Genomic DNA, 12,661 nt, shown 5'->3' with positions numbered 1-12,661 from the left:
CAGCAGCAGGAGTTGACCTTAGCCAAACAAATGTGGTGTAATTACAATAAAACAGGCTGCGATACAAGTCGTCTTCCTGCAGCTCCAGACTCCTGACTGCCGGTGGAGACATGAACACTCACAGCCCCCCAGAACATGGGAAAAACCTTCTAAATACCTAGCAGACAAAGTTATTACCATGGAGAATTTTCCCTCCCTCCTCCTCATCCTCCTCCTCATCCTTCTCTCTGGGCATTCACCAGTCGACACACACAGATTTAATTAAATGTGCTTCATTAAAACTCCATTATGTAGATTACCACTGAGGCTGTTATCATTAATGATGTTAATACTGCTATTGATAACCAATTTTGCCAGCGCTGCTGATTTAGTCAGAAGCATGAGGTTGTTTAGTTCAACGACAGGCACTCAAATGAATAGCAAATCCATTATAAAATGGGATACACATACACATACACATGTCCGCCTGTATATTTACACACACATCCAGTGTACTATATTACATGGGAGACTGGCTCTTTGCTTTGGTGCTGGTGCTGGTGTAATTACTAAAACATTGTCACTGTGACCTGCAATTACCAGATCTGCCCGGGGAGAAGAGGAGGCCTGTTCCCTTTAATAACTGTGATTATCTCCTCCTTCTACCATCTAACAGGCCCTGCCAAACCACAGAGAGAGGGAGAGCAAGGGAGAGAGGGGGGGAGAGAGAGGGGGGGAGAGAGAGAGAGAAGTGAGAGCGAGAGCAGGCCCAGCCACAATGGTCAAGGGAGGAGGTTCTAAATAAAGAGGCCAATCTGGAGAGAGAAAATTGAACCCAGGTGAGAGGTATCTGGTTAGAGAGGGTTAAACCCAGGTGAGAGGTGTCTGGTTAGAGAGGGTTGAACCTAGGTGAGAGGTGTCTGGTTAGAGAGGGTTGAACCCAGGTGAGAGGTATCTGGTTAGAGAGGTTTGAATCTAGGTGAGAGGTGTCTGGTTATAGATGGTTGAACCCAGGTGAGAGGTGTCTGTTAGAGAGAGTTGAATCTAGGTGAGAGGTATCTGGTTAGAGAGGGTTGAATCTAGGTGAGAGGTGTCTGTTAGAGAGGGTTGAACCCAGGTGAGAGGTGTCTGTTAGAGAGAGTTGAATCTAGGTGAGAGGTATCTGGTTAGAGAGGGTTGAATCTAGGTGAGAGGTATCTGGTTAGAGAGGGTTGAATCTAGGTGAGAGGTGTCTGGTTAGAGAGGGTTGAACCTAGGTGAGAGGTATCTGGTTAGAGAGGGTTGAACCGAGGTGAGAGGTATCTGGTTAGAGAGGTTTGAACCTAGCTGAGAGGTGTCTGTTAGAGAGGGTTGAACCCAGGTGAGAGGTGTCTGGTTAGAGAGAGTTGAATCTAGGTGAGAGGTATCTGGTTAGAGAGGGTTGAATCTAGGTGAGAGGTGTCTGGTTAGAGAGGGTTGAACCTAGGTGAGAGGTATCTGGTTAGAGAGGGTTGAACCGAGGTGAGAGGTATCTGGTTAGAGAGGGTTGAACCTAGGTGAGAGGTATCTGGTTAGAGAGGGTTGAACCTAGGTGAGAGGTATCTGGTTAGAGAGGGTTGAACCGAGGTGAGAGGTATCTGGTTAGAGAGAGTTGAACCTAGGTGAGAGGTATCTGGTTAGAGAGGGTTGAACCGAGGTGAGAGGTATCTGGTTACAGAGGTTTGAACCTAGGTGAGAGGTATGTGGTTAGAGAGGGTTGAATCTAGGTGAGAGGTATCTGGTTAAGGAGGATTAAACCTAGGTGAGAGTTAGACAAAATTATAGTCACCGGAGAGACTGGGTAAGTCAGTAAGGGAACTCTGGGACTAGAGCCAAGGTCACTAGAGCCAAGGTCACTACACTACCAGGCTGGCTGCATTGACTGAGTGATTAGAGGTCTGAACCAGGCCTCACCACAAAGACAGATCCCTCCACCAGCAGGCTAGTCTGTTAATGAGAGGAGACTCCCAGAGGAGGCACTAGCCAGCGTGAATGTTACACTGCCAGGAGCCAACAGCCCAGAGCCAAGAGGCAAGCCAGGCTCTTGGAGAAGATGAGGCACCACAGAGTCTCCACCTCTGACAGGAGCACAGTCTGGCCAAAACTCTACAGACCTCAATACGTACATTAGACACTTAAATATAGCACAAGTATATTATTATGTATTTATTCAAATCCCTACATGTCAATGTGCCAAGGTGTGACAATACCACCAAGATGTCTCCAAGATCTAATTCTGGGAGTCCCTGACTGGCGGAACCCCTCCTTCTGAAGACTATCTGTTCTCTGTGATTGGCTCTCTGGGCCGTCACTCACCGTCAGTGACCTCCAGCAGGGCCTTGGTGATGACAGAGCCAGCGATGTTGAGGGCCTGGCAGCTGTAGTAGCCCACGTCTGAGCGCTCTGCATCTGTGATAGTCAGGTCCCCCGTCTGGGAGACAGAGACGCGGCTAGAGGGCTGGGGGGGCTGGTAGGAGAAGAGCAGGTTCTAGAGATGGGAGAGGAGTGAAGGCAGGACAGATAAATACAGAGAAGAGAGCAGACATATATAGACAGAGAAGAGAGAAGACAGGTATAAACAGAGAATAGAGAAGACAGGACAGAGAAGAGACAGGAGAGATATAGACAGAGAAGAGAGAAGACAGATATAGACAGATAAGACAGGTATAGACAGTGAAGAGAGAAGACAGATATACACAGATAAGGCAGGTATAGACAGAGAAGAGAGAAGACAAGACAGATATAGACAGAGAAAAGAGAAGACATATAGACAGAGAAGAGAGAAGACAGATATAGACAGAGAAGACAGGTACAGACAGAGAAGAGAGAAGACAGATATAGACAGAGAAGAGAAAAGACATGTACAGACAGAGAAGAGAGAAGACAGATATAGACAGATAAGACAGGTATAGACAGAGAAGAGAGAAGACAGGACAGATATAGACAGAGAAAAGAGAAGACATATAGACAGAGAAGAGAGAAGACAGATATAGACAGAGAAGACAGGTACAGACAGAGAAGAGAGAAGACAGATATAGACAGAGAAGAGAAAAGACATGTACAGACAGAGAAGAGAGAAGACAGATATAGACAGATAAGACAGGTATAGACAGAGAAGAGAGAAGACAGGACAGATATAGACAGAGAAAAGAGAAGACAGACAGAGAAGAGAGAAGACAGGGCAGATATAGACAGAGAAGAGAGAAGACAGGGAAGATGATGTTCACTGATTTTATGGCTGGTTTTATAGGTGTAATCATAAAATGTATTAAAATAATATAGGAATATCATTGATAAACTAATGAAGACTGTGATAGGACTATGATTTACTACTTATTTGTATTTCATTTTTGTTCCATAAACATTCCTCAACATGTGCTCATGTTGGGTTCCTGGTGTACTGTAGGTCCCCCACAGCCTCTCACCTGGCTGCCCTCTCTCTGCCAGAAGATAGCAGGTTGAGGGTTTCCTGTTGCCTCACACTGGAAGGTGACGGTCCTCCCCACCGCCACCACCTGGTTCCTGGGCCGCACCACAAACACAGGGGGCACTACGGGACAGGCATGGGGACAGTTAGCTAACATACTGACACAGCATCGCATAACATCAGACAGAGATATTAGACATTACAGTTTCATTTGAATGGAAAACAAAGGAATTTGAATGTAACAGTTATGGTCTCCGTATTTAAATGAGCCTTGGATGAGGATTCAGGCAGTTTAGAGTAGACTTTGGGCGTTGCTGGTGCGTGGATGGAAGATTACTCAAAACTGAAAGTCAGTCCATTCCATAATGCAGGCTGTGTACTGTATATATTAACAGTTTAATGAATAGAGAAAACAGGAGTGTGAACCCTGTGGGTCTCTGCATTAGCATGGGCAAGGACACACCAAAAACATTTACATGGAAATGGGGGATAAATGAGCCATCTGTCCAAGCTGACACCCTCCAATAGGAGCATCCAGGACCAGGCCCAGCCAGGATGCAGCATCTATGCATCTTAATGACAAATTCTGTTTCAGAGTGAAGCGCTATGTCACCGCCCAATGTCACACAGAGCTCTGCAGTGACACCGGGCCTCGCTGTGCTAATAGGCCTGTGTGGAGGGACACAGCCTGAATGCTGAGGGCCACCGGCTGGGCGATTTACACCTTCATCTCAGAGGACAGCGGGTGCGTACGCCTGGAGAATACAGTATTACTACGCCCCAGACATCTTAACGCTGATACGGGCCAGGTATCACATACATAAAAGCAATCTGCAGCCTGTCACTCCACATACAGACACAATTTGTCCACAGGTAAGATGAGATATTTGGTAATGCATAAAGCAACACAACAAGGGGGTGGGGGTAGTATAATGAAATGATTTGGTTTTACCTTGAATTACTCAGGCCATAGAGCAGATTTTTACCCATTAATGTCCTTTTGTCACTGTTTCCCGTGACAACTGAAACATAAGTGCTGATTGGTGGGAGGAGGGTGATGGGAGGAGTATGGAGGGGGGTGGTGCTGTGACAGCTTCCTGTTTCTGTCATGGCGTCAGGGTGAATAGGTGACAGGTGACATTTCAACTTACCAGACATGACTAAAAGGAAACAGAAAGACAACAGAACAACACACAAGGCAAGAGATGAATAAATAAATCATAAACAACACCATGAAATACAATAACATGATTAGGAAAAAGGCAACAATAGGATTTTCCATGGGTAAAAATAATCATGTCATTGTTACTGAATGAATATGAGACATGTGGGGCCAGTCCAGCGGGAACTGAAGCACATTGATGACTCATTACACATGTGCAAATAATGCAGAAAAACAATGAATAGCAACAACAAACACATAGTACATCCATACACTTTCAACAGTATTCTCTGCATGACCTACATCAGTACATCCATACACTTTCAACAGTATTCTCTGCATGACCTACATCAGTACATCCATACACTTTCAACAGTATTCTCTGCATGACCTACATCAGTACATCCATACACTTTCAACAGTATTCTCTGCATGACCTACATCAGTACATCCATACACTTTCAACAGTATTCTCTGCATGACCTACATCAGTACATCCATACACTTTCAACAGTATTCTCTGCATGACCTACATCAGTACATCCATACACTTTCAACAGTATTCTCTGCATGACCTACATCAGTACATCCATACACTTTCAACAGTATTCTCTGCATGACCTACATCAGTACATCCATACACTTTCAACAGTATTCTCTGCATGACCTACATCAGTACATCCATACACTTTCAACAGTATTCTCTGCATGACCTACATCAGTACATCCATACACTTTCAACAGTATTCTCTGCATGACCTACATCAGTACATCCATACACTTTCTACAGTATTCTCTGCATGACCTACATCAGTACATCCATACACTTTCAACAGTATTCTCTGCATGACCTACATCAGTACATCCATACACTTTCAACAGTATTCTCTGCATGACCTACATCAGTACATCCATACACTTTCTACAGTATTCTCTGCATGACGTTGTTCCGAGACTCTGTCTTTACCCATGTCTCCTCAAGAGCACATATTAAAAAGAAACATGAACAACTAAACAAATACAATATTTTAAGAAAAACAAAACAAAGGTTTAAAAGTGTTTATTCTCCAACCAGGTTGAAGGGGGATGAAGGTGACCCTCTCCTCTCCTCTCCTCTCCTTTCCTCTCCTCTCCTCTCCTCTCCTCTCCTCTCCTCTCCTCTCCTCTCCTCTCCTCTCCTCTCCTCTCCTCTCCTCTCCTCTCCTCTCTCTCTCGACTAATGAGGTTTTAGAGTCTCCTGAGGACCAGCCCCTCTCCAACCACTAAGGGTAGTCTTGCATATGGACCACCATGCCATAAAACCACAAGGTGAATGTTAACTGTCACTCTCTGGCCATAAATCTTCCCCAGCCTATCAGTCACCTTATCTAATCTGTCTGCCTCAGCGGCTCCCACAGAAACATAAACGCTGTCACTCAGAGTAATGACCCTCCCCTCGCCCCTCCCCCCACATATCACTGGCTTTTAAATGCAGATAAGGCTCACTTCAAAAGGTGTGTATCTGTGTGTTATACCAAGGAGAAATCGCTGTATCTCACACACACACACACACACACACACACACACACACACACACACACACACACACACACACACACACACACACACACACACACACACACACACACACACACACACGAGGCACACACACACACGTACATACACACATGCACTCACCCCCACACACCTACACAAGACCGCATTCAGCACACACACCCATAAAGATACACACCCTCACACACACCCTCACTCCCTACAGACACCTCCCTACAGACACCTCCCTGTAGACACCTCCCTGCAGACACCTCCCTACAGACACCTCCCTACAGACACCTCCCTACAGACACCTCCCTATACACACCTCCCTACAGACACATCCCTACAGACACCTCCCTGCAGACACCTCCCTGCAGACACCTCCCTACAGACACCTCCTTACAGACACCTCCCTACAGACACCTCCCTATACACACCTCCCTATACACACCTCCCTACAGACACCTCCCTACAGACACCTCCCTACAGACACCTCCCTACAGACACCTCCCTGTAGACACCTCCCTACAGACACCTCCCTACAGACACCTCCCTACAGACACTTCCCTATACACACCTCCCTACAGACACCTCCCTGCAGACACCTCCCTATAGACACCTCCCTACAGACACCTCACTACAGACACCTCCCTACAGACACCTCCCTACAGACACCTCCCTACAGACACTTCCCTATACACACCTCCCTGCAGACACCTCCCTATAGACGCCTCCCTACAGACACCTCCCTGCAGACACCTCACTACAGACACCTCCCTACAGACACCTCCCTACAGACACCTCCCTACAGACACCTCCCTATACACACCTCCCTACAGACACCTCCCTACAGACACCTCCCTGCAGACACCTCCCTACAGACACCTCCCTACAGACACTTCCCTATACACACCTCCCTACAGACACCTCCCTACAGACACCTTCCTGCAGACACCTCCCTGCAGACACCTCCCTACAGACACCTCCCTGCAGACACCTCCCTACAGACACCTCCCTGCAGACACCTCCCTGCAGACACCTCCCTACAGACACCTCCCTGGAGACACCTCCCCACAGACACCTCCCCACAGACACCTCCCTACAGACACCTCCCTATACACAGCTCCCTACAGACACCTCCCTACAGACACCTCCCTACAGACACCTCCCCACAGACACCTCCCTACAGACACCTCCCTACAGACACCTCCCCACAGACACCTCCCTACAGACACCTCCCCGCAGACACCTCCCTGCAGACACCTCCCTATACACACCTCCCTACAGACACCTCCCCACAGACACCTCCCTATACACAGCTCCCTACAGACACCTCCCCACAGACATCTCCCTGCAGACACCTCCCTATACACATCTCCCTACAGACACCTCCCCACAGACACCTCCCCACAGACACCTCCCTACAGACACCTCCCTATACACAGCTCCCTACAGACACCTCCCTACAGACACCTCCCCACAGACACCTCCCTACAGACACCTCCCTGCAGACACCTCCCTGCAGACACCTCCCTACAGACACCTCCCCACAGACACCTCCCCACAGACACCTCCCTACAGACACCTCCCTATACACACCTCCATACAGACACCTCCCTACAGACACCTCCCCACAGACACCTCCCTACAGACACATCCCTGCAGACACCTCCCTATACACACCTCCCTGCAGACACCTCCCTGCAGACACCTCCCTACAGACACCTCCCCACAGACACCTCCCTACAGACACCTCCCCACAGACACCTCCCTACAGACACCTCCCCACAGACACCTCCCTACAGACACCTCCCTGCAGACACCTCCCTATACACATCTCCCTACAGACACCTCCCCACAGACACCTCCCTACAGACACCTCCCCACAGACACCTCCCCACAGACACCTCCCTGCAGACACCTCCCTATACACAGCTCCCCACAGACACCTATCTACAGACATCTCCCTATACACAGCTCCCTACAGACACCTCCCCACAGACACCTCCCTGCAGACACCTCCCTATACACACCTCCCTACAGACACCTCCCTACAGACACCTCCCTATACACAGCTCCCCACAGACACCTCCCTACAGACACCTCCCTACAGACACCTCCCTACAGACACCTCCCTACAGACACCTCCCTGCAGACACCTCCCTACAGACACCTCCCTACAGACACAACTCCATTCATGTGTATCTAAGCCTTTAATGAGGTAACCCGACCTTTACCATGCTGCTGTGATCACAGTGGTGGACCTGGAACCTGGGGGAGAAGTCAGCTCTAAACCTGTCTGGAACCTGGGGAGAGATCAGCTCTAAACCTGTCTGGAACCTGGGGGAGAGGTCAGCTCTAAACCTGTCTGGAACCTGGAGGAGAGGTCAGCTCTAAACCTGTCTGGAACCTGGGGAGAGGTCAGCTCTAAACCTGTCCGGAACCTGGGGGAGAGGTCAGCTCTAAACCTGTCTGGAACCTGGAGGGAGAGTTCAGCTCTAAACCTGTCTGGAACCTGGGGAGAGGTCAGCTCTAAACCTGTCTGGAACCTGGGGGAGAGGTCAGCTCTAAACCTGTCTGGAACCTGGGGGAGAGGTCAGCTCTAAACCTGTCTGGAACCTGGGGGAGAGGTCAGCTCTAAACCTGTCTGGAACCTGGAGGGAGAGTTCAGCTCTAAACCTGTCTGGAACCTGGAGGGAGAGGTCAGCTCTAAACCTGTCTGGAACCTGGAGGAGAGGTCAGCTCTAAACCTGTCTGGAACCTGGAGGAGAGGTCAGCTCTAAACCTGTCTGGAACCTGGAGGGAGAGGTCAGCTCTAAACCTGTCTGGAACCTGGGGGAGAGGTCAGCTCTAAACCTGTCTGGAACCTGGAGGGAGAGGTCAGCTCTAAACCTGTCTGGAACCTGGAGGGAGAGGTCAGCTCTAAACCTGTCTGGAACCTGGAGGGAGAGGTCAGCTCTAAACCTGTCTGGAACCTGGGGGAGAGGTCAGCTCTAAACCTGTCTGGAACCTGGGGGAGAGGTCAGCTCTGAACCTGTCTGGAACCTGGAGGGAGAGGTCAGCTCTAAACCTGTCTGGAACCTGGAGGGAGAGGTCAGCTCTAAACCTGTCTGGAACCTGGAGGGAGAGGTCAGCTCTAAACCTGTCTGGAACCTGGAGGAGAGGTCAGCTCTAAACCTGTCTGGAACCTGGAGGAGAGGTCAGCTCTAAACCTGTCTGGAACCTGGGGGAGAGGTCAGCTCTAAACCTGTCTGGAACCTGGGGGAGAGGTCAGCTCTAAACCTGTCTGGAACCTGGGGGAGAGGTCAGCTCTAAACCTGTCTGGAACCTGGGGGAGAGGTCAGCTCTAAACCTGTCTGGAACCTGGAGGGAGAGGTCAGCTCTAAACCTGTCTGGAACCTGGGGGAGAGGTCAGCTCTAAACCTGTCTGGAACCTGGGGGAGAGGTCAGCTCTAAACCTGTCTGGAACCTTGAGGAGAGATCAGCTCTAAACCTGTCTGGAACCTGGAGGGAGAGTTCAGCTCTAAACCTGTCTGGAACCTGGGGAGAGGTCAGCTCTAAACCTGTCTGGAACCTGGAGGGAGAGGTCAGCTCTAAACCTGTCTGGAACCTGGAGGGAGAGGTCAGCTCTAAACCTGTCTGGAACCTGGGGGAGAGGTCAGCTCTAAACCTGTCTGGAACCTGGGGGAGAGGTCAGCTCTAAACCTGTCTGGAACCTGGGGGAGAGGTCAGCTCTAAACCTGTCTGGAACCTGGGGGAGAGTTCAGCTCTAAACCTGTCTGGAACCTGGAGGAGAGGTCAGCTCTAAACCTGTCTGGAACCTGGAGGGAGAGGTCAGCTCTAAACCTGTCTGGAACCTGGAGGGAGAGTTCAGCTCTAAACCTGTCTGGAACCTGGAGGGAGAGGTCAGCTCTAAACCTGTCTGGAACCTGGGGGAGAGGTCAGCTCTAAACCTGTCTGGAACCTGGGGGAGAGGTCAGCTCTAAACCTGTCTGGAACCTGGAGGGAGAGATCAGCTCTAAACCTGTCTGGAACCTGGGGGAGAGTTCAGCTCTAAACCTGTCTGGAACCTGGGGGAGAGGTCAGCTCTAAACCAGTCTGGAACCTGGGGGAGAGGTCAGCTCTAAACCTGTCTGGGTCAAAACTTTACTGGGGCTAAAATGCCACGCAGTGCTGGGGCTGGAGTGTATGTGTGTTTGTGTCTATGTCAGGCTCTATCTGTGATCTGATCAGAGGGAGTGGGGGGACCATAAAGCAGTGTAGCCCCCTGCCCACTGGGGGTCTTCTGTGTGCCAGAGACCCTGTAGAGTGGTTCATAGGGACTGGAACAGGGTTGCTGCCGTTCATAAGATCATATTAGCACTGGGAGAGAAACGCACGCTAAGGCTTTAGTCTGGTTAATCGGAGCTCCCATTGTGTCTGTTAGAGTGTGTTTAGAAACTCAGCAAAAATAGAAACGTCCTCTCACTGTCAACTGCGTTTATTTTCAGCAAACTTAACATGTGTAAATATTTGTATGAACATAACAAGATTCAACAATTGAGGCATAAACTGAACAAGTTCCACAGACATGTGACTAACAGAAATGGAATAATGTGTCCTTGAACAAAGGGGGGGTCAAAATCAAAAGGAATAGTCAGTATCTGGTGTGGCCACCAGCTGCATTAAGTACTGCAGTGCATCACCTCCTCATGGACTGCACCAGATTTGCCAGTTCTTGCTGTGAGATGTTACCCCACTCTTCCACCAAGGCACCTGGAAGTTCCCAGACATTTCTGGGGGGAATGGCCCTAGCCCTCACCCTCAGATCCAACAGGTCCCAGACATGCTCAATGGGATTGAGATCCGGGCTCCTAGATGACCATGGCAGAACACTGACATTCCTGTCTTGCAGGAAATCACACATAGAACGAGCAGTATGGCTGGTGGCATTGTCATGCTGGAGGGTCATGTCAGGATGATCCTGCAGGAAGGGTACCACATGAGGGAGGAGGATGTCTTCCCTGTAACGCACAGCGTTGAGATTGCCTGCAATGACATCAAGCTTGGTCAGATGATGCTGTGACACACCGCCCCAGACCATGACGGACCCTCCACCTCCAAATCGATCCTGCTCCAGAGTACAGGCCTCGGTGTAACGCTCATTCCTTCGACGATAAACGCGAATCCAACAATCATCCCTGGTGAGACAAAACCGCGACTCGTCAGTGAAGAGCACTTTTTGCCAGTCCTGTCTGGTCCAGCGACGGTGGGTTTGTGACCATAGGTGACGTTGTTGCCGGGGATGGTGTAACTCGGGCAGTAGTTGTTGCCATCCTGTACCTGTCCCGCAGGTGTAATGTTCGGATGTACCGATCCTGTGCAGGTGTTGTTACACGTGGTCTGCCACTGCGAGGACGATCAGCTGTCTTTCCTGTCTCCCTGTAGCGCTGTCTTAGGCAGTACGGACATTGCAATTTATTGCCCTGGCCACATCTGCAGTCCTCATGCCTCCTTGCAGGATGTCTAAGGCATGTTCACGCAGATGAGCAGGGACCCTGGGCATCTTTCTTTTTGTGTTTTTAAGTCAGTAGAAAGGCCTCTTTAGTGTCGTAAGTTTTCATAACTGTGACCTTAATTGCCTACCGTCTGTAAGCTGTTAGTGTCTTAATGACCGTTCCACAGGTGCATGTTCATGAATTGTTTATGGTTCATTGAACAAGAATGGGAAACAGTGTTTAAACCCTTTACAATGAAGATCTTTGGGTCCTGAAAAAGGGACGTTTATTTTTTTGCTGAGTTTATATATGTGTGTTTGTGTGTGTGTGTGTTTATATATGTGTGTGTATGTGTGTTTATATATGTGTGTGTGTTAGCATGTGTGTGTGTCTGTGTTAGCGTGTGTGTGTAGATCTGTAAACACTTTTTCACTAGTCGCTTAGACCTGTCCTGATCCTCCACAACAAGGCCATAAGCAGGCTGTATGTAGATTGGCATGCTGTAACCATCACAAGGCTATGGGATTATTATGGAAAACAGAAAGGAGTCCTTCTATTTGGTTACATTTGTAACATGATAAAGATTGATATGCTGTTGATATTTATATGTAGGAGATGTGGAAAGCGGCAATAAGAGTCCTGACTGTGTGGCCTGGCTTTTAACAGCTTGTTCTGGGTCTAATGTATAGTACCCTTCATGACTGACTACAGAGGGCTTCCTTGAATAATATGAGAACAGCTAATGAAGAGAAGGCTCTGCTGAGCACATTGGAGTGGCTAGATGATGTAGGTTCCCTTGCTAACTTTCTCTGGGTGTTTAGGCAGCGCTTGTATTTCTCCTTCCAGTCCCTTTCCATGGGTTGTTAGTCAAACCACTCTAGGGGCTTCCATTCCAGTCCCTTTCCATGGGTTGTTAGTCCTACCACTCTAGGGGCTTCCATTCCAGTCCCTTTCCATGGGTTGTTAGTCATACCACTCTAGGGGCTTCCATTCCAGTCCCTTTCCATGGGTTGTTAGTCCTACCACTCTAGGGGCTTCCATTCCAGTCCCTTTCCATGGGTT

The 12,661-nt window shown here is 49.1% G+C and overlaps 1 protein-coding gene across 1 annotated transcript in view; it reads right to left on the bottom strand.

Annotated features, from left to right (window-relative positions):
* The window catches only part of LOC106613194 (roundabout homolog 1), a 343,488-nt gene that overhangs the window by 96,817 nt on the left and 234,010 nt on the right, over positions 1 to 12,661 (bottom strand). The window contains exons 7-8 of the mRNA XM_082956429.1: positions 3,423 to 3,547; positions 2,314 to 2,485 (exon numbers count right to left, since the gene is read on the bottom strand). Coding sequence (XP_082812555.1) covers positions 2,314 to 2,485; positions 3,423 to 3,547 — 297 coding nt within the window. The remainder of the gene's footprint in view (positions 1 to 2,313; positions 2,486 to 3,422; positions 3,548 to 12,661) is intronic.

Source organism: Salmo salar, chromosome 09 (genome assembly GCF_965601325.2).
Source record: "Salmo salar chromosome 09, fSalSal1, whole genome shotgun sequence".
NCBI lineage: Eukaryota > Metazoa > Chordata > Actinopteri > Salmoniformes > Salmonidae > Salmo > Salmo salar.
The sequence above is the reverse complement of the archived record's forward strand: the minus strand, read 5'-3'. Positions and strand labels throughout refer to the sequence as shown.